Genomic DNA, 23608 nt, shown 5'->3' with positions numbered 1-23608 from the left:
AAACTATGCCTTTATAGGAATGACAAATGCTTATCCAGCAGCTCCTGCAAGGAAGGAGCACATCAGTATTTAAGGCATTCTGTGATTTGTATTCTTAGGTTTTAGAGGAACAAACTTCTGCTACGTTATTACACAATTTTAGTTTTGTCAATCTCTTGCCACCAACTAAATGTAACTGTCTCATTTATAATTTGGGGTTCTTGGGGTTCTTATATAATATTTTGCCTTTTTCCTGAGCCTTGTTGCTTGGGACCCTAATGCAATATACAGCATTGCATCCGTTTTATTCAGATTTCACACTTTCAGGTATTTTGTTGTTTACATCTGTAATGTAGTATTTATGGTTTTCCTTTTTTTTTACATTTAGTTTCAACAGAAGGGCAATCGGTAAGTTTTATAGTTGTTATATACTTTTTTCAAAATTTGTAATTGAATGATCATGATATATATATATAATCAATAGATATATTCATGTATTCAGCATTCACCTAACTTCTCTAAACCGTTTTCTAGTTCAGCTCAAGATAATACAGGTATGGGATCTATTATCCGGAAACCCATAATCCAGAAAGCTCTGAATTACAGAAAGGCCATCTCCCATAGACTCCATTTTATCCAAATAAGCCAAATTTTTTAAAATGATTTCATTTTTCTCTGTAATAATAAAACAGTATCTTGTACTTGATCCAAACTAATATATAATTAATCCTTATTGGAAGCAAAACCAGCGTATTGGGTTTATTTAATGGTTACATGATTTTCTAGTAGACTTAGCTGGCCATAGATGCAAAGATCCGATCGTACGTATTATCGTACGATCGGACTTCCCCATCTCCCGGCACTAACCATTCCAATCAAATAAAGTAGAAAAGAACAGATCAACCGATGTTCTGCCCCTGACAGCAATCGTTAAAGTTATGTCTGATAAAAGCTGGTGACAGCCCCCCTCTGAAAACTGACTGATCGGCAATACATGCAGAGATATTATCGGCAGCCGACAAAAATATTTTAATCTGTCCCCTCCGTGCAGGTCCTCTCTTGCCGAGTTCACGGGTGCCATCTTTGTCCGAGCGCTCTTCTTCCTGTACTGATTGGCGTTTTTCGGCGCATTCACAGTAGGAGGTATTTGCCGGTTGGATCTACTGCGCATGCAGCCGAATTTCACAAAGTTTCCGATTTCTTTTTTCGGAAACTTTCGGTGCATCGGTGCATGTGCGGTAGATCCAACCGGCAAATGCCTCCTACTGCACATGCGCCGCCAAATACAGGAAGAATAGCGATGAAGATGGCGTCTTTGAACTCGGCAATAGAGGACCTGCATGGAGGGGTGACCATCAAGTTAGGGGCATTTGCCCGGGGGGGGGGGCGGAGGGACTGGGGCCTACGGGGGGGAGGGGTTTTGCGCCGAAAGGGTTTCCTTCTCCTTTAACGTATTAGTTTTGCTGAAATAGTACAGTTATCGAACTTTGGGTTTTTCTAGACAAGGGATCTTTCTGTTATTTGGATCTTCATACTTATATTGCTCTGATCTCACACCAGTATTTTCATGTATTAAAATCCTATTTAACATTAGCATGGCAGTTATTTAATATTTTCATTCTACTGTATAGTGTTTATTACTAAAAATGAAAGTTGTTGTGCCCCCAGTAGTTTGATTATCGTGTGATCACACAGATTTTTGCCCCTCAAATTTTCATTGTCACTGAAATGAAGGAGCAAAGCCACCTTAAGCTTCTTAAAATGGATATCCAGTATTATATTGCTTGACTTATCTCAACTGTATATATACAGATCTGAGACCTTTCTCCTTAAAATCATTACTGTGCTAAGCAGAAATATATTCCGTTCATTTTTCCATTCTGTTGCTCCTCCATTAGAATTACGCAGTTTAAAAGCTTATCCATACTTCTGAAAATCCTTATCCAATAACATTGTTTAACTTTATCTCTCACTGCTTCTTTTGTTTGTGTTGTTCTTGAAATTAAACAAGTGATCTATACGTGTACTTTATTCTCACAGACTAACAATCCGCAGACATCACTGAAATACAGGTAAATATGTGACTTTATCTATTTAGTATTTGTTACCTATAAGGAAAGACCACAGTGACCTCTCTGGAGAAACCTGTGCAGTTGAGATGGCTGAAAACCAGTGAAAGTGGTTGAGCATGTGAAGTACCACAATTAGCATTGGAGGAATGTACTGACTTTTTTGCTATAAAATGAAGAGGGTGCAACTTGCAAGTAGTTTCTTATGTTTTGGTTGCTTTTGTTCTCCCTGAGTGGGTAACTGCATATAAAAGCACATGCCGATATAACCCCAAATGTTTTCTTTCTACTAATCATGCCTGTGTTTTGCTCATCATTTCTAAGGGCTTAAGAAAATGCTTAAAAGTTGCACTCTTTCGACTTGATACGGTGTAAACTGAGGTACCTCCAAATATGTATTTATGTAGAGTACAAAATCAAACGTTTCATGAGCTGCCTGCCCCCTGTAGTACATCATTGACGAAGGCAGACGGCCTCTGAAATGTTTGATTTTGTAATTCGCATAAATATTTGGAAGTACCTCCATTTACACCGTATCAAGTCGAAAGAGTGCAACTTTTTTTTCTACTTTTGCTTCATACTATGTTCACGCTGAGTCACGTGACTCGGGGGAAAATTTGCACCAACCGGAACATTGCAGGAAGCGCTTTGGAACTGTGAGTGTATTGAACCTATTTACTAAGAAAATGCTTACACTGACATATGAAGATTAAAAAAATAAGTGTCTTTGATTTTGTTGACCTGCTCATGATGAAGCCATGTGTGCTGACAATAACCGGAAGATCACATCTGGCTGTTTAAGTGCCTATAATGTCTGCCCCACTTTGCTTGAGACTTAAATTCTACAGTGATTATGTGGTTGATGATTAGCTCTTCCCCCTTCCCTTTTGGCACTTGACTAGATTGCTGACACTCAGTAGAAGCTTCCTGATTGCAGATATCCCCAGGATATCATAATCCATTTGTAGGTAGACTTGGAAAAATTTATTTTATTTTTCGACATAGCAGCATTTTTAGGTATAGCCAAGGATGTGCTATTCTGCTTCCATTTGTAAAAACATTTATATGACTTTGATTTTAAATGATCTTTCTCCTGGGGAAAAATATAAATATGGGATCCATTATCCTGAAATCTGTAATCCAGAAAGCTCCAAATTATGGAAAGGCTCCCATTTTTCTTTATTTTTTCTATTTTGTCCAAATTAAGATGTAACTAACCCTTATTAGAGGCAAAACAATCCTATTGAATGCATTTTAATTTAACTTATTCTATAAAGCAGGGGTCCCCAACCTTTTTAACTCGTGATCCACATTTAAGTATAAAAAAGAGTTGGAAAGCATGGGATAGTCCATGGGGCTGCCAAATAAGGGCTGTGATTGGCCATTTGGTAGCCCCTATGTGGACTGGTAGCCTACAGGAGGCTCCATTTGGCAGTGCACCTGGTTTTTATACAACTAAAACTTGACTCCAAGCCTGGAATTCAAAATAAGCAGCTACTTTGGTGTCACTGGGAGCAACATTCAAGGGGTTGGTGAGCAACATGTTGCTCGCGAGCTACTGGTTGGGGACCACTGCTATAAAGGTTCAAATTACAGTAAGGTCCCTGGAAAAACTACAGGTCCCTAGGATTTTTGGATACTAGGTCCCATACCTATATTGCATGTAAATAAAATAAAAGATGCTTCATGACAGACAGTGCAATTTAGGAGGAAACACAAAGAAATAATATGTATGGGCTAATCTGGTAACTGCTCACAGGATTTTAAGCACACACACACTAACTCACTCTCACTCATTCGCTCACTCTCATTCGCTCTCATTCACTTAGAATTATGGCATGTGGAATATTATATCTGTGCTACTATTTCCAGGTGAAGGTGGTAGTAATGGTGGGAATTACAGCAGTCCAATAACTTTAAGTAGTGTACTTAATTGGCTATGAACTGGTAATAGCCATGTTCTCCTTTCCTTGAATACAATGCTTTGTGTGCTAGAACTCAATAATTAAGAATTCAAGTAATGATACTTTTACAGAGAGAAGACCATGTTAAAGAAATTCATTTATTTATTCATAGTCTGTGGAAGTAAAGAGATAGGTTGGTGTGTTAAAGCTGTCACTGTTCTGTGCTTAGGGATCCTAGCAATAATATTCTTTTTATGGATTAATTCCTTTTATTATAATTTGCAATTCATTAATTTAGTTTATTGAATCGGGTGCTATATAATGCTACAATGTAAGCAAAGTGGACAAGGAACTGTCAAAACAGCAGAGTTTTCCTTTATACTGCTTCACTAGCACACTTAATTTCCATTTAATTTAACTTATGAAGGGGATGGAGAATTTGAAATAAAATGGAAATAACTAGGGATGCGCCAAATCCAGGATTCTGGGCAGGATTCGGCCTTTTTCAGCAGGATTCGGTTCGGCCGAAACCTTCTGGCCGGCAGAACCAAATCCTAATTTACATATGCAAATTAGGGGCAGGGAGGGAAATCTCGTGACTTTTTGTCACAAAACAATGAAGTAAAAAATGTTTTCCCCTTCCCACCCCTAATTTGCATATGCAAATTAGGATCCGATTTGTTATTCATCGAATCTTTCGCAAAGGATTCGGGGGTTTGGCCGAATCCAAAATATTGGATTCGGTGCATGCCTAAAAATAACATTTGACTAATACTTGTTTTCACATGTGGTTACGTTTTTTTAGTAAAGTCCATTTATTCTATTATTGGCCAGACATTTTTAGTATTCACTTTATTACACCCTCAGCATATATTTTGTTTTTTCAACGTGGGGGGGGCAGTATCCCCTGTATTTCAACATTCGTGCAATGAATAAGGCTTGTGCCGAACATACTTTTTGCCCGTTGTTTTAATTAGAAAATATGTATGGTTTTTGTTGTCATTAAAATTGAAAAAATCTGAAATTGAAAATAAACTCACATTCTACTTTCTGACTCATAAAAGCACAATCAAAATCAGTTTAATGTAAGGCCAGTGTCTCACATGTGTCTTTTACAATGTATATGTAATTCTGTTAGAGACTTGCTTATTGATGTATTGTGGAGAGCCACTAGGCTGCAGTGTTGGTCTACTGTATTTAGATATGAATTTTGTTTAATTTACAATGCTGATCAGAGCGTAGGATAAAAATGAAAGAAATACAGGTAACAATTAAAACGGGATTCATTTGTATTTTGAAAAGGGTTTGAAAATATTTCTCTGTTGCATGGACTAGCTTCATTATGCAAAGCATATTGCGTAAGATGCATTTTTTTTTTAAATCCTGCTTTATTTTCAGTTAGCTTCTGTTTAATGATTTGTCTCTGTGGCCACTGAAGTGTGTAGACCTGCTTAGCACTGTGTTTTGGTTCCTCCTTTGGAGAGGAAAAAGACAACTTGCCAAAATGTTGTTTAATTGGCTAACAAATAGTAGGCACAGATGGAATCCACAAAGAGGAAGAGCAATTACAGAATACCAATGATTGCCGATGTCACTAAATTCTTGTGTTTTGATGAATTCTCAGTGGTGGTCATTTTGAATTATCTTGGTGAAAGCAATTTCATCCTGTTTCCAAGCTGTTAAACTAATGGAGAAACTTGCCATCCATTGTAGGAAATCAATTAATGCAGAAGAGCAAAAGAAGAAAGTAATTTAAGGAAGCGCTACATGGGAATTTTTTTAAATTTGCTAATGAAAAGCAGATCTTGCTTACTTGTTGTTGTGTTTACTTTAAGGCATGACTGGTACCAAACAGAATCTCACATCATCATTACAGTTATGATCAAGAACGTACAGAAGAATAATGTCCATGTACAGTTTTCAGAAAGAGAGGTAAACACATCTAATTCTATATGTATCCATCCTTACCCGTATATACTGTTCCTTGAGCATTTTTATAATTACTATGGGTTTTTCCATAAGACAACCAAATTCAATGATGTTAGACATAATGTCATCCAACTGGTGTGAACTGCAGCTCTCAGAACCCTTAATCCTTAAAGGGATCCTGTCATAGGAAAACATGTTTTTTTCCAAAACGCATCAGTTAATAGTGCTACTCCAGCAGAATTCTGCACTGAAATCCATTTCTCAAAAGAGCAAACTGATTTTTTTTATATTCAATTTTAAAATCTGACATGGTGCTAGACATTTTGTCAATTTCCCAGCTGCCCCTGGTCATGTGACTTATGCCTGTACTTTAGGAGAGAAATGCTTTCTGGCAGGCTGCTGTTTTTCCTTCTCAATGTAACTGAATGTGTCTCCGTGGGACATGGGTTTTTACTATTGAGTGTTGTTCTTAGATCTACCAGGCAGCTGTTATCTTGTGTTAGGGAGCTGCTATCCTGTTACCTTCCCATTGTTCTTTTGTTTGGCTGCTGGGGGGGGGGGGAAGGGAGGGGGGTGATATCACTCCAACTTGCAGTACAGCAGTAAAGAGTGATTGAAGTTTATCAGAGCACATGTCACGTGACTTGGGGCAGCTGGGAAATTGACAATATGTCTAGCCCCATGTCAAATTTCAAAATTGAATATAAAAAAATCTGTTTGCTCTTTTGAGAAATGGATTCCAGTGCAGAATTCTGCTGGAGCAGCACTATTAACTGATTCATTTTGAAAAAAATGTTTTTTTCCCATGACAGTATCCCTCTGATATAACAGCCTATACTGGAAAGTGCCAATAGCATAAAAACTGTATTATATTGAAGTAGGGCACTCACAAGATTTGCTGAATTTGTCTTTGAAAGACCAATGATCCCAGTGGTGTCCAATAGAAAGGGGACAAATACAAGAGGTCCTCTGCACTCAACCCATTATCAATATATTTAGGACATTGAGACATTTTGTGCCTTAAGCAACTAAAAAAATGCCTTAGCCTTTAAACAAAAAGGGATTGTTTGTCCATATATTGCAATATATTAAAGCATAATTATGTATGTTATATAATTATTATATAATAATAATATTAACAAAGTTACAAGATGACAGCCCCCTGTGGCCATCTTTGAAAGCATAAATCATTTGTTTGATTAGGCTTTGTGGTGCAGTAAGTTCATGCTTATGTTTAGTATACAAAATACATCATTTCTAGCCTTATTCTATTTCTAGCCTTATTCTATATACTTTCCTTGTCCTTTAAAGAGAAGGGCATTCTAGGTAGCTTAATGCACAAAATGTCATAATGTCTATATATATACACAACATGTTTCGAGTGCATATGGGTGCACTCCAGCAAAAATCCAGCTCATGCCTGGGTGCTGTCACATATATCATAGATGATAATTGTTCCCCATAATTGACGCACTCTAGGACTTCATAATGTAGTCAAACAAAGAAACAATTTATTGTCAACTTTTCGGTCCTATCTGGGACCTTTGTCTTGAGAAAGGTCCCAGATAGGACCGAAACGTTGACAATAAATTCTTTCTAAAATTGTATAACTGTTAGCCTAAAACAGAAGTTCAAAATAAGATTTTTTTGGAAAAAATGTTTTTGTTCAAATAAATCTTTAAAGCAAAACTATACCCCCCAAACATTGTAGGTCTCTATAAAAATATATTGCATAAAACAGCTCATATGTAAAACCCTGCCTCATGTCAATAAACCATTTTCATAATAATAAACATTTTTAGTAGTATGTGCCATTGGGTAATCATAAATAGAAAACTGGCATCTTAAAAAATAAGGACCGCCCCCTGGGATCGTAAGATTCACGGTGCACACAAACAAACCAAACATGTTAGGTCACATGAGTCAATTAACAGACAGAGTTGTGTCTTTTGCTTCCACACTTCTTCCTGTTACAGTTAGAGTTGTAGTATTTCTGGTCAGGTGATCTCTGAGACAGCACACAGACCATCACACAATGGTGGTTCAAGGCAAGAGATGTAAAAGTGCAAAATGTACTTAAATATATATTCCAGTTTGATACTATTCTTTAATATGCCACTTAATATGATGTAGGGATGCACCGAATCCACTATTTTGGATTCGGCCCAACCCCCGAACCCTGAGTGAAAGATTTGGCCGAATACCGAACCGAATCCGAACCCTAATTTGCATATGCAAAATAGGAGTAGGAAGGGGAAAACATTTTTACTTCCTTGTTTTGTGACGAAAAGTCACGCGCTTTCCCTCCCCACCTCTAATTTGCATATGCAAATTCGGATTCGGTTCGGCCGGGCAGAAGGATTCTGCTGAAAAAGGCCGAATCCCGAACTGAATCCTGGATTCGGTGCATCCCTAATCTGATGTAAACTATTTGTTGCTCAAGTATTCATTTTGGGGTAAAGTTTTCCTTTGAACACACTTGCCAACTTGCTTCTGCAAACTATATGACTATAAGGGAAGAGTTTGCTTTAAAACAATGCAAAGTTACAGTAAATAAGAAAGCACCAAGATTCAGACTTCAGATAAATGTTAATATATTCCAGGAACCTTCCATTACCAGGCTAGTATGCTCCTTAGGAAAGTACATCATGCAGCTTGATTAGTGTGTTTTGGGGCAGCAATTCAGTAGACAAGAACATTGTTATGCAAACTGCTCTCCGGTAGGCATTAGAAATGACTTAATGGCTCTGTCCTAGGTTGAAACGGCTTTATTTTACACCCAGCTCTTTCTCCTGTCCTGCTAGCCACAGAAAATATATCTGGAAACAAATGGTTTTCAGCTTATTTATAATGTTTCATGATTTAAAGAATTTTGTAAGTAATAGTGAAAGGATGGAAGGATTGTGATGAGGTTATGGGTACATATACTAGTGCATTGGGATTCAGTTTTCTTGATAACCCTCAGACTGCTTTCTTATACTTAATATGGGCTTAAAGATATACAGTACTGTTTTCAGAAAACAGAATATTCAAAACAATGTAGTCTTGGTATAAATGTTATTTTACTGCTAAAATGTAATGCCACTTTTGTTCTTGCGTTGTCGGATCTGCTAGTGGTAATAATGTGGCTAATTTCTTTCTGGCAAACAACAGAAGGCATCTCCTGCTTTATTGCACAGATTGTTGATGTACCATAAGAGCCACTGTGTTGCAAGACATCAGATTGAAGGAGACAGGCAGGTTTTATGAGGACATAAATTATCACTAAATCTTGTTGATTTGGCATATACAGTGGAACCTAAATTTTACACCCCCTGATTTTGTTTTCCCTCATTTTGCATCAGGAGTGCTCATACTTTACTAATGCGAGGTCTACTTTTAGTGGTGATGTCCCATCAAGATCTACATCCATAAAAGCATTGTTGGCATTCTGTTCCATAGAAAATATTACTTAAATATTGATTCATGAGAAAATGTATATTGTTATATTTAACAAACAACTATTTCTTATGTTACCTTAACATAAATGTCTGAATGAAAAGCATGAAAAAAGGAGGGTGGTTTAGACAAGCTGTTTGTTGACAGTGTTTTGAGATCTACTGATCACCAGCTCATGGTCTACTGGTAGATTCCGATCTTCCTTTTGGGCACCCCTGCTTTACATTGTTGTTTTGTGGTCCCATTTATATATTCTGCATAATACATTTCCCTGATTTTACGTACATTTCCCTAGATTTTACACCATTTTTTTCTGGTCCCCTGAAAATTTTAAAATGGGGGTTCTTCTGTATATTTCTTTAGAAAGGCCAGAACTAGGGGTAGGCAGAAGAGGCACATGCTAGGGTGCAATGGTTGGAGGGCAGGGGGCACTAGGAATGTACCATAAATGCAAACATTTCAGCATGGATCCCATTATGCTTGAGTTTTTTTGTTTTAAACAAACGCCTTCTAAGGGCTCTTACTCACTGGCGTTCTGACCTGCGCTCCCCTGCGTTCCGTTTTTTGGTGTTCAGCTGCAGGGGAGCGCAGGAATAGACGCATGTCATTATTTCAAATGGGGCTGTACTCACTCAGGCGCGTGTAGGCGCCGAACGCAGGAAAAATGCAGCATGTTGCGTCTCAACCTGCGTTCGGCGCCTACATGCGCCTGTGTGAGTACGGCCCCATTTGAAATAATGACATGCGTGTATTCCTGCGCTCCCCTGCGGCTGAACGCCAAAAAACGGAACGCAGGGGAGCACAGGTCAGAACACCAGTGAGTAAGAGCCATAAAACTGCACCTTTTATTTTCTTGTCTGCTTCTTTTAATTATATACGTTAGACTCAATATACTAATATATTAAGTTTTTTAACAGCTGTTCTTTTATATGAGAAACTCCTAGCCACTACGCTTCTGTCGGCATAGGTTTAGATGGAGCAGAGTACTCACACTTGAGAGCAATGAATACTCATTTCAATCTGCAGCCTATCAAACGTGTCATTTTCTTCAGAATAATTGTTATTCTTGCAGTAATTAAGCAGCTGTTTTCATTTTGTTTACATGGAAAGTGAGCAAACTGCTTTTGTGCAGCTCCGTACTAACAATGCCATGAACTTGGGGAACTGCATCAGTGCGATTGCGCTGCAATAAAATCTTTCCATTCAAATAAGGATTCATGGTAAAGTTGAATAGAAGCACCTGCACATAGACTGTAAGTGCTTCACACATTCCACTGACCTTTTTATTTTATATACGGACCTGGCATCCCTTTAAAGTGTCTTTTTTTTTTTCCTCTCAAAAGAATGTTTAGAGACAAATAAAGGTTTGTTCTCAGAAATGCCAAAACGTTCTTTTCTAAACATTATATCTACAGCCTATTCCAATCACATTTATTTTGAAATTGCAGGCATTTAATACCTTATTCTTATTCTGTTTACCCCTACAGTTAACTGTTAATATGAATCTACCTTCAGAAGAAAACTACAGTTTAAAGCTGCATCTCCGTCATGTCATTATACCTGAGCAGAGTATATTCAAAGTTCTTTCAACGAAGGTAAGCATTGTACCTGAATCGCCTCGTTTGCATTTAGGGGTGCACCGAATCCAGTATTCAGTTTTGGATTTGGCCAGGATTTGACTTTTTTTCAGCAGGATTCGTATTCGGCCAATCCTTCTGCCCGTCTGGACCGAATCAGAATTTTAATTTGCATATGCAAATTAGGGGCGGGAGGGAAATTGCGTGACTTTTTGTCACAAAACAAGGAAGTCAAAAATGTTTTCCCCTTCCCACCCCTAATTTGCATATGCAAATTAGGATTTGGGTCTGGTTCAGTATTCGGCCAAAACTTTTGCTAAGGATTTGGGCGTTCGGCCTGATCCAAAATAGTGGATTCGGTGCATCCATAATTGCTGTTCTAGCCCTAAAACACAGTATTTGGTGTATTTTTCCTTAATTACTTGCCAGATTACCGAAGGTTACAAAAAACAGGATTGTTTTGCCATTAATATTGTTTTTAGCTGCTCAGTGAAGTACAAGGTACAGGTATGGGATCTGTTATCCAGAATGCTCAGGGCCTGTGGGTTTCCAGGTAATGGATCTTTGTCATTTGGATCTTCATACCTTAAATCTACATGAAAATCATGTAAACATTAAATAAACCCAATAGGTTGGTTTTGCTTCCAATAAGGATTAATTGTATCTTCATTTGGATCAAGTACAAGCTACTGTTTTATTTTTGCAGAGAAAAAGGAAATGAGTTTTAAAAAATCTGGATTATTTGATTATAATGCAGTCTATGGAAGACAGCCTTTCCGTAATTCAGAACTTTCTGGATAATGGATCCCATACCTGTACTAGATCCCATACCTGTACTTTGATCTTGAGTATATACCTCAAATCCTTGTCCTAAAGCAAGACGAGACTGCTTGCCAGGAGGGAAATGAAAATAGTCAGGAGTACCTGCTTTTTACCGTGTTAAAGAAAAAACATCACAATACTTCTTGTCATTGCTCTTTATATGATATTATAAATTAAATAAGCATTTTAAATTCTAATGGTAGTCTCCATTTAAGCGCTCTGTATTTAGATATCCCTAGGCATCTTTCCCATAGGAATGCTTATTTAAGTCTGGCCAAGAAAGCTGCACTGCTCTAGGTTAAAAAACACCGTTCTTAGGAAGTGACACAATAAACAGAAAATAGATGGGATTTTGTATTCAACGAAAGGCTGTTTTATGAAGAATATTTTGTTGAAGATCTTATGCCCTTAAGGCGTTGACATTCTCAGCATAACCGAGATAGAAACAGAATGTTATTGAAAATCTGTTCGATGAAAGAAATAGTCTGTGTGAGAATATCTATTCTTATGGATGGCAGTAAATAAAGCTCTGATGTTCAGGGAACACAAGCCGTAATTGCTTGCACTGTTTGACAGAAGCACAGGCTTAGTAGCATAACTAATTAGTTTTAGGGCACAATAGTTTCTAATTAGTCAGAATACAAGGTGGCCTGCACGCAACTTGATGTTTAGGCAGGCATTTTTTTCATAACCGACATCTGAAAATGTGGATATATTTAAATTAAATATTTTATTAGTTTGAGGGCTAAAAACAAAGACTTGAATACCAATTATCTGCAGTGACCTTAAGTGATGGGCAACAGTCTGTTTAAAGAAATGTTCTGTTAACCTAATACTCCTTTAAATAGGCACTTAAAGGAGAACTAAACCACCCCCTACCAAAAGACCCCCCCCAATCTTGCAGGCATCCCCCCCTCCCCTGCAATGTGCGTTAGTGTTAAAAAAAATTTTAAATAAATTCTGACCCTTAAATGCAGAGAAGCGCAGTGAAGCTCCCGTTCACCATATTCTAGATTTTCATGTAGTCTTTGGGTCATGAAGTCAAGGCATGCACAGAAATTTGAACCTAGATAAAGGATTTCTGGATAATAGATACCAATGTACCTGTATATGGTTACATTCTCTGCACTACTGGCTCTGACTCCTAAAGCAATGATGCTAATCGGCAAAAAGCCCACAAATGCTGCTTTCAGCAAATAACTTTAAAGCTACTAAATATCAAAATGTTGCTTAAAATTCTATTTTCTTTCAAAAGGCAAAAAAAATAATAATTCATTCAGGTGGAGGATCCCTTGGAAAACAACCCCTGCTTTTTATTTTTTTTAAGCTCCCCATAGATCCAATCTGGTCCCTTTATGTGTACTAATGGTCCTCCCATAGAAGCACAGCAGTAGGGACAGATGAACTGTAGTTCCCTGTCTGGTCCAGCTAGCTGCTGATTGGCTCACATCCTACAGTGCAGAGCTCTGAGAGCATTTCCAGGGAAAGCAGTCAGCAGGAGGTGTAATGGAAGGCTGGTGCAAGCATGCACATACACACAGTGATATTGGGGCAAACAGTTTGAGCTTCACTTTTCTCTAATTCTCTCCTGCTTCCTGTCTTTGGGCAATGGGGCAGTGTGCAGTTTTTCTCTTTCTCAAATGTTGGGGTTCACACTAGCCTTGCAACTGCTCCATATGCTTTAACTTCCATCTTTCTATATTGCTTTGTTTTATTTTTTACGTTATCTGGAAAACCGTTATCCAGAAAGTTACGAATTATGGACCATAGACTCCATTATACTCAAATAATCCATTTAAAAAATAATTTCCTTTTTCTCTGTAATTATAAAACAGTACCCTGTACATGATCCCAAACTAAGATATAATTAATCCTTATTGGAAGCACAACCAGCCTATTTGGTTTATTTAATGATTACTTGATTTTGTAGGAGTCTTAGGGCAGACACGCTCAGCGACAAATCTCATCTTCGGGGTGACTAATCTCCCTGAACTGCCTCCCATGGGATGGCAATTGGTGCGTTTCGTTTTTCGAAGTCGCCCTTAGTTGCCTCACGAGGAAACTTCAGGCGACTTTGGAAAAGAAAGCGCTCCGAGTGCCATCCCGCCGGCGATTTAGATTCTAGCCGGCGGGAGACAGTTTGGGGAGGTTTGTCCCCCCGAAGAAGAGGCGATTTATCGCCGGGCGACTAAATCTCCCCGAATCTGAGTGTGTGTCTCTGCCTTTAAGGTGTGGAGATCCAAATTGCAAAAATACCCATTATACAGAAGCCCCAGGTCCCAAGCATTCTGGATAATAGGTCCCATAACTGTAATAGCATTGTGGTGTTAAGTGACTCTGGGAGTTCAACATTTGGGAGCGGTACAATGATGCTCTTCAGATATTGAATGCAAGAAGTTCCTATGTACAGGTATGGGACCTGTTATCCAGACTGCTTGGGTTTTTCCGGATAATGAATTATTTCCATAATTTGGATCTTCATACTTTGTCTACTAGACAAACATTTAAACATTAAATGAACCCAATAGGCCGGTTGTGCTTCCAATAAGGATTAATTATATCTTAGTTGGGATCAAGTACAAGGTACTGTTTTATTATTACAGATAAAAAGGAAATCATTTTCAAAAATTTGTATTATTTGATTGGAATGGAGTCTATGGGAGACACTCTTAGAAAAGACCGGCACTCAGGGCTCCATGCAAGCAGGCCAAGCTCTGCGTGTTTAATGCAACGTAACGTTTCGGGGGGGTGCCCCTTCAGACGCCCCCGAAACGTTATGTTGCATTAAACACTCGGGGCTTGGCCCGCTTGCATGGAGTCCTGAGTCCTGGCCTTTTCTTTTCTAAGAGTGTTAATCAAGGGCTGCCGACCCCTTTCAGCTGAGCACCGGACCAACTGTGTTTCGAGAGGCCAGGGTGTGCTGGTGGGTCTTTGGAAATTGGACTGTCTATGGGAGACATTCCACAATTTACATCTTTCTTGATAACGGGTGTCTTGATAACGGATCCCATACCTTTAACTTTTTGATACTGTCTAAAAATATTAATGCTCTCTTCCTGGGCAGCACAGTAATAACGATTAATGTTTCCAGACTGCTCCTTGCTGATTTGGAATTAGTGTCGTGAGATACTGTGTAATGTTCATACTGAAACTTGTATGAACTTTGAAAGTGCATAAGCAAGCCTTGTAGCAAGTATGTTCTTTCCCACCCTTTATTTGTTATAGATTATTACCTGCAGCCAGCATGCATTGAATGGCACAAATATGCTCTGTGTTGAAATTTTAGGAAGGTTCTTAGGTCCCTGCTGTGGGCTCGTATGAAGAGTGCAGTCAAAGGCCTTTTTGTTGCAAGGTTTATTTGGCTCCCCAGGATATGGTGGTCATTTTTGTGTGTATGGGCTGCACAGTATATAGAAAAATATATAGTATAAAGAAAAGACTGAGGGAAGTTGTACTGCAAAGGGATTAAAAACAGAATTTCTTGTAGCTTGGCATTTTATAAGCTGACTGATTTGACAAATAAATAGCTTTGTGAGGAACAGCGACTGAAATGTGGGCGGCAGCCAGTCTTGCAGGGGTTGACAGGTTTTAATAGGGAGTTGTTCAGTAACTTGTGCTCCCCACAGTACTGGAGGGACAAGAAGAAATAAAAACTGCACAGGAACAGCTTTTCCAAAAACATGTATTTTTCACAGTAATCATTGGGACTGCAGTTAAAGTACAATTCCTTCTTGTTGAATTTTCTCAACATAAAACTGTGTGTGTCAATGTGCTGCTGTGGTGTGCCTTTACTGCAACTATTTACACTAATCAACTGAGCATCAACTGAGCCAAGGTTTCAATGCCATTAATATTTCAGTTTGTAAAGTTGAATGCAGACACCGCTATTTTTGGAACAGCCTAATATTCCCTTTTCTTCAGTTTCTGTAATGAATAACTTATTATTCATGGCCTGCAGCTGGGCCCCCCATGCTGTTTCCAAGCCAATTTTCGTGTCAGTTTCACGTGCGCAAGAACCGTCGGCGGGCCACAAGAGGGGGTGTGGCCCCTGGTGCAATCACACCCCTGGTTCCGCCACTGGTGCAGTGACTTCTGTAGACTTATGTAGACATTTATATAATCAGAGAACCAGCATTCTACAGTATGTGCCAGGGCAGGTATAGGAAGCACAGAGTGTAACTTGGATAAGTCATTCATAACTACCTGATTCCACAACTTCACATGTGTGATTTTATTTGGGACTGTGGTCTTTGTGATGATGAGTTCTTTTATAATATATTTAGTAACACATCCCAGATAGAGTTTGTCATGAGCTAATGCTCAGTCTGTATCTCTACACAGTACAATGTTTTGTTCTACTATTGTGTTACATATTCAAATGCTCAAACCTTTGTAGCTTTCTGGGCACCCAGCCTTAGTAACCTTTTTGTTCTGTCTCATTTAATTTTACAAGACAGTCCCTCTTACATTCCATGGTTTGCATTCTCTTGACTTATATTGGTAGCTCGTGGGTCGCCCTGCACAGTACACTGCTGAGTAACTGCCTTAGTTCAGCCTGTGCTCTTGATGTCAGTGTTTAGTAGTCAATGGCAGATAAAGACATTCTATTTCCACTACAAGTTGCAGCAACCTAAACAGCACACGAGTCAGTAGTAAGTGGACCATACTGGAGCAAATAATGGCACATCTGTATTGTGCACTGGAGCAACCTAGGGTCACATGCAATCTGACTTAAGACTGTCGAAGAAAAAGTTGCAGCATTCAACAGCTATTGTTCTGTAGTGAAAGCTGAATTTCATGGTGCAAAATCAGGATCTTTAACCAGTACTATCCATTTTCTTTAAATTGTTGTTTATCTTACTCCTGTGCTTTTCCTTTTCTAGGTAGAGATCAAATTTAAGAAATCCGAGGCAATAAGGTGGGAAACCTTAGAGGGCAAGGCAGATAATCAAGTGAAGCATTTTAATCCAGGTATGCTTATTCATCCAAATATTAGAGCAAATGTCCAGCTTGGTTGGTTATTCTTTTATCACTACCAGTGTTCGAGTCCTGCAGCAGGTCGGTTACCTGTGGAATACCCACTACCTGGTCGGGACTCTGACTTAATATTTTTTATGTCCCTACTGTGGGGGCACTCCACTGGCACCCTTTTGCTGCATCTTGGGATGAGTAGGTGGCCATCTAGGAGGTTAAAAATGAAAATATAACACTTCCTCCACAAAACTGTATATTGTGTGCCATCACTTCTGGTTTCTGTGACGTCACGTCTGTGTTCACGTGACACGTATGCGAGAGGCAGGCCGGGTGTTCAAGCACAGTCAAAAAATGCGGGCAAGCGGGTTCAGGTTAGGTGCCTCAACATCCAAACTATCAGTCTATGACAGTTTTCATTTTTCATGACTGTTTTCATTGCAGCCTCAGATAATATTCTTTTGTGTATATTTAATGAAAAGTGAAAAATCAAATATTGATTATACATTTTTATTAAACTAAAAAATATGCTTTTAAGAAATGATGCAATAAAAACAAAAGGTATTCATATTCCTCATGCTATAAGTACACAGCACTCAAGCTGAGTAAGAGGTGTGATAAAATACCTTTTATTGCATGTATATTAGGAAGGAAGGGATCACTGTATTAAAATAGGCCATTCCCTTGTAAAACAGGGTGTTTGGTATCATTTTTTTAAGGGATGCTCCAAATCAGAGCCTTTTTCAGTAGGATTCAAATTTGCCTGGATTTAAGTGCCTGGCTGAACTGAACCTGAACCTTTAAAATCAAGTTACTTTAGGTCACACAATTAATGAAATCATTTTTCTGTGCCAGTTTCCCCAAATTACATATACAAATTACGTTTTGGATTCACCCAAATCCTGTCTGAATGATTGGGCACAGGTTAAGCAGATGGGTTTTATCAGCCTATGTATAGCCACCTTAAAGGGATTCTGTCATGATTTTTATGATGTCGTTTTTATTTCTTAATTACACTGTTAACACTGCAAATAATTAACTCTACAATATAAAATGTCATTCCTGAACCAGAAAGTGTATTTTTTTATTTCTTATATTGATGTGTAGGCAGCCATCTTAGATAATTTTGCCTGGTCATGTGCTTTCAGAAAGAGCCAGCACTTTAGGATGGAACTGCTTTCTGGCCAGCTGTTGTTGCTCCTACTTAATGTAACTGAATGTGTCACAGTGGGACCTAGATTTTACTATTGAGTGTTGTTCTTAGATCTACCAGGCAGCTGTTATCTTGTGTTAGGGAGCTGCTATCTGCTTACCGTCCCATTTTTCTGTTGTTAGGCTGATGTGGGAGGGGTGATATCACTCTAAGGTTGGCCATACACGTGCAGATAAAGCTGCCGATATCGGTCGTTAGGACCAATTAGACAGCTTATCTGCCATCTGTATGGGGGCTTCTGACGGGTCATCCCGATCGATATCTGGCCACGATATCGATCGGGAAGGTTTGATTTTTACCCGACCGACCCGTCAGAGCTCCTTGGCGTATCGTAATACGGCCAAAAGTTTGAATTACCCGCGATATAGCCATGCTGTTAGTGGCATATTGGGGAAAGATCCGCTCGTTTGGCGATGTCGCCAAACGAGCGGATCTTTGAGTCTATGGCCAGCTTATCTTGCAGTAAAAGGTGACTGAAGTTTATCAGAGCACAAGTCACATGACAGCTGGGAAAACTGACAATATGTCTAGCTCCATGTTAGAGTTCAAAATTAAATAGAAAAGAAATCTGTTTGCTCTTTTCAGAAATGGATTTCAGTGCAGAATTCTGCTGGAGCAGCACTAACTGATGTGTTTTTAAAAAAACAATTAATTAATATCTTAGTTGGGATCAAGAACAACCTACTGTTTTATTATAACAGAGAAAAAGGAAATAATTTTAAAAAATTTGGATTATTTGGATAAAATGGAGTCTATGGGAGACGGCCATTTCATAATTCGGAGCTTTCTGGATATCGGGTTTCCGGATAAGGGATCCTATAACTGTATTAGCTTTTGAAAGGGTTTAGAATTGCAGTTTTGGTTGACCTGTACAGCTGTTCTGCAGAGCCCCATGTGCAGCAGCTCAATGCATGCAGCAGAAGGACGCTATGTACAGGTATGGAACCGGTTATCCAGAATGCTCAGGACCTGGCGTTTCCGGATAACGGATATTTCTGTAATTTGGATCTTCATACCTTAAAGGAGAAGGAAAGCTACCTATACAGTATATTGACAATAGTGCAAGCTATAAGACTATATTAATTCTGCAGAATTTACCATACCTGAGTAAAAAGTTCTACATACGCTTTCTGTTTGTTTAGGATAGCAACTGCAGTATTAGCTTGGTGTGACATCACTTCCTGCCTGAGTCTCTTCCTGCTTACTCATAGTTTGAGGCTCAGATTACAGCAGAGAAGGGGGGGGACAGAAGCAAACTGAGCATGCTCCCGCCCAAGGCAAGGAGGTTTAAGCTGAAAACAGGAAGTCTGATACAGAAGCCCATGTGTACACAATAGAAGGACAGAAATGTGACGTTTCTTTTGACAAAGGACTCAGAGCAGCATTACTTTGAGGGTTTACTGGTGTATTTATATAGACCTTTCTGATAAAGTTTTCTTAGTTTTAAACTTTCCTTTTCCTTTAAGTCTAGAAAATCATGTAAACATTAAATAAACCCAACAGGCTGGTTTTGCTTCCAATAAGGATTAATTATATCTTAGTTTGGGTCAAATACAAGGAACTGTTTTTACAGAGAAAAAGGGAATAATTTTTAAAAATTTGGATTACTGAAGTCTATGGGAGATGCTCATTCCTTTATTCAGAACTTTCTGGATAAGGCGTTTCTGGATAAAAGATCCCATACCTGTACCACATTGTCTGTCCATGCCTCTACTGCAAACAAACCTATACTATGTCCAATGGGAAAGATGCCCAGTAAACAAGTGGAACAACACTGGAGTGACAGCAACACTTTGGGAATATATCAAGATGGCTGTAGAAGAAAAACAGAACAGAAGCTTTTGTAATTGGCAATTGCTTGATGGCAGTGTTGTTTGATCCATGTACCCTGAGTTTATCTAGGCAAAATAAATGTTTGGTGTAGCTAAAAAACCTATTATTTTGGATACAGCAATACTTCCTTTCTGGTTAAAATAAAGTAGTCCAGTAATGATTTTTGCCGGCGAATACAGATACTGAATCCGTAACAAAACCGATTTAAAAGAATCCTGGAAAGATCAATATTTGCAATCTGAAAGTTTCACGTTACTACAATGTAGGAAAGAGAAACTGATTTAAAGAGACTTCTACTAACTAATTATTGATTTTCGAAAGCTAAACATGTTTTGCATAGCTTCTCTTAAATAAGGGGAATCTCTTGGTTGAGATGGAAGAGCAGGCACCCATGGATATCAGTGGGGTATCTGAATTGAATAAACACATATTCATATAAATAAAGCGGTGCCATCAGTAGGCTTCAGTATACATTAATAGGAACAGGTACCCCCTTCTCAGATATGGTATATGTCTCCTTTCAATGGGAGAACAAAAGAAAGACCAAAAACATGTAAATTCATGAAGCTGGATTATATGATTATATGGAGGGTCATGTGGGAAGAGAAGATGATAGATATTGTGGTAGTGGGACAACTGTGCCTCCTGCATGCTTTATTTATTTATTATTTATTTGCTGGTAGGGCTTCTTTATGCTCTATTTTAGAGATTTTTATTGGACTTGTGTTCATAACAGTGAGTTGTGTATTTAGGGGAACTATCGTGAAACTGACAATTTAATAAAAGCTTTCTCATACTGAAGTAAGAAACTTTCTAAATACAATCAATAAAAATGCTGCATTGTTTCTGAAATAATCAAGTTTATCTTTACTATCCCTCTCTCAGCATCTGTTTCTCTTCATTCTGTCTCCATGCAGCAGTTGGGTGTCAGATATTCATTGACAGATCCAATATATCTTATAATATAATCTTACAGGGGCTCCCTTTGCCTAGAATAGATGAATTTGATTAATGAATTAGAGCTCACTCAAATAACTGATTCTAGTACAAAAAAATCTAACAAAATAACTGCCATTTGCACAAATTCTGCATGTAGAGAGACAGGATTTCTGGTGATTTTATTAGAGTGAGCTCTTATACATCTTCTAGGCAAAAGGAGCCCCCCCTATAAGAAAAGGGAGTTTAAAAAAAATTTGCATGAATTCGAAATTCGACCCTTAATAAATATGCCTCTACATGTTGACAGTTTATCTTATACTACTCATAGCATTTGAGGACTGTTCCCTCATGCTCAACATGCTCATCAGTATCTGGTGTACCTGCCTAGCCCTGCCTGGTGTAGTCAATAGAATAAATGTCACCTGAACACAAGCTGATAATAAATATAGTAAAGTTCTCTAGTCTCAAAAAACGGGAAACTCTCGCCAAATAAAGGAAGAGGTCCTGGTGCACTGCCCTGAACCTTCAGTTGAGGGAGTGGATAACCGTATTGTAGTAGACCAGGCAGTTTAAAAAACAATCTTTCAGACAGACTTTTAAAAAAGCATAGTAGCAATTTATTGGGTACATAAGTATGCAGCCTAACGCGTTTCGTATCTTAAGGACACTTAATCATAAAGCCTATGAATAACTGTCCTTAAGATACGAAACGCGTTAGGCTGTCTGGAAGATTGGTTTTTGAAGTGCCTGCTCTACTACAATACAGATACCCTAGAAAAAGAGACATTCTGGAGAACAACCAGAACATCGCATGCTCACACACCCCGATAAAAATTGCATCATACACTTGAATCCTACACGGAACCAATTTCTAAGACCCCGAACCCGCAACCCAACCCACATATTTACCCACTTTGACACGCTGCCCGACCCGGAACCACTACTGCCTTATCCACAACCTGACCCGCAACCACCATCAAACAGGAAGTGATGGTGCTGCAAACCGGAAGTGACATCATCAAAATGGGTGGGGCAGAAACAAGTTTTGTAAAAGTTTACAAGGAGTAAAATATAGACAATATTACATAAGATAAGAAATTTAGATCCCGACCCACGACCTGCAGCTATACCCGCACCTGAAAATCCTCCCCTCGTTCCGCAGGGTGCCTGCCTTTTTTTGTGGGTAACCTGCGGGTACCCGACCCGCGGCAGGACTCTATCACACACATGCACAATTGCACTCCAAAAGCAGCTGATTGCTAAACACGCATGCACACACCCTCCATATAACACCATGGAATACTTACTGTGCATGCGCGCAGAATTTAATGAGAACAAGCAAGTTTTCTTTTTGATGATTCACAAGCATATGCAAAGTTGTAAACTTGCCGTATATTGCCCCCCTCCCCTTGGTCTCCCATCATCATCCCCCAGTAGCTCCCAACCTTCTGAATGTGGTATACCTTCAGAGGAACAAATCTTTCTTGCTAATGTACTTTAGTTGTTTTGGACTGATAGGAACCCCAAAACATAATGTGCAGCATTTCTCCCCTATCTTTTTTATACTTTCGTTTCCCTTTAAACACCAAGTTCTCCTATCTGATCATTCCCAACACATAGATATATTATTAAATAATAATACTTCTAGAGGCACATTTATTCAAATTTTGAATTCATATAAGTTCTTTTAAACTCCTTTAAATTCAAATATACTCGAAATTTGATTGAGGGGTTATTTAAGAAAAAAATCGAAAATCCAAAACTCAACAAATTTTACAGGCAAACTCGAATCAAACTCGAATCAAACTCAAATCAAATTCACCTAAATTCGATTAGAAAAAAACTCAAATATCAGGAAGGCTACTACTGTCCAAATTGGCCCCTAGACCTCTTCCATTGACTTATACAATAACTCAGCAGGTTTTAGGTGGTGAATAGTCGGTCTTAAACGGCCAGAGTATGATAAATCTTGAAGTTCAGATTAAAACTTGAATCGAGTCTGGATAATTCACAATTCAAATTTAGAGTTTTGACCATAAAAACGAAATATCGAAAATTCCAATTTTCAATTTGACCCTTAATAAATCTGCTCCCTAATGTTGCTGTCTGTTTTGTTCCATGGGTAAAGGCATTCACATCACTCAGTCATGCAATTGGTTCTAGATATTTTCCCTCTATATCCTCAATCTTGTGCTCTTTCTCCTATAATAGAATAGAGTTGAAGATAATTAGAATAGTTTTGGATTTTATAAAGGTTGCTATAAAATACAATTTACATTTTACATTTATTAATGTTCTCCCTTCCATGTTTTACAATCTTGATTTCATTCTGTACTGACGAATCCTATGGAAGCCATCGGCTTCTTAAAAACATACTGACATCAGAAAATAACCTTTTTTAATATCATAATGTTATCTTTGAATGCTATTTATAATTTTGCCATAAAAGTATTTACCTGATGCTTTTACATTACCTATCTTACTACCTTGTTCTTCTATGAGGGGGGCTGCCATATTAGTAGTAGTCTGTTAGCATTAGAAACTCTGACAGATTAAGAAGGCAGTCAGGTTGGCAAAACAGTCAGGTTTAGGAATTTCAAGTGACAAATACTTACAAAAGCAGACCTATCAGCAAAAAACAATCAACATGACCTATAAGTAACTTTTATTTTATAAATTAATATTTTGAAAAGAAAATTCTTCGTGCCAGTATCACTTTAAGAGGAAAGAAGGTAAAATGATGCGTATGGCTCATAGAAACTGAAGGAAATGAATTTCGTAATTGAAATAGTGTTTTTCCCTGGACTGCAATTCTAGCAGCTTCAGAATTGAAAAATGACTGATGCAGAAAAGAAATTTAACATAATCTTTCTGTGCAATGAAATCCTGCTAGCTCTTTAATGAAAATTTAATGTGACTAATAACCATTAAATA

General features: G+C 38.3%; 1 protein-coding gene across 1 annotated transcript in view; it reads left to right on the top strand.

The window, feature by feature from the left end:
* The window catches only part of sugt1.S (SGT1 homolog, MIS12 kinetochore complex assembly cochaperone S homeolog), a 43867-nt gene that overhangs the window by 18687 nt on the left and 1572 nt on the right, over positions 1-23608 (top strand). The window contains exons 7-11 of the mRNA XM_041584349.1: positions 368-387; positions 2020-2051; positions 5788-5884; positions 10807-10914; positions 16602-16689. Of these exons, the coding sequence (XP_041440283.1) occupies positions 368-387; positions 2020-2051; positions 5788-5884; positions 10807-10914; positions 16602-16689 (345 nt within the window). The remainder of the gene's footprint in view (positions 1-367; positions 388-2019; positions 2052-5787; positions 5885-10806; positions 10915-16601; positions 16690-23608) is intronic.

This window comes from Xenopus laevis, chromosome 2S (genome assembly GCF_017654675.1).
Source record: "Xenopus laevis strain J_2021 chromosome 2S, Xenopus_laevis_v10.1, whole genome shotgun sequence".
Lineage (NCBI taxonomy): Eukaryota > Metazoa > Chordata > Amphibia > Anura > Pipidae > Xenopus > Xenopus laevis.
This window is presented reverse-complemented; position numbering and strand designations above follow the sequence as displayed.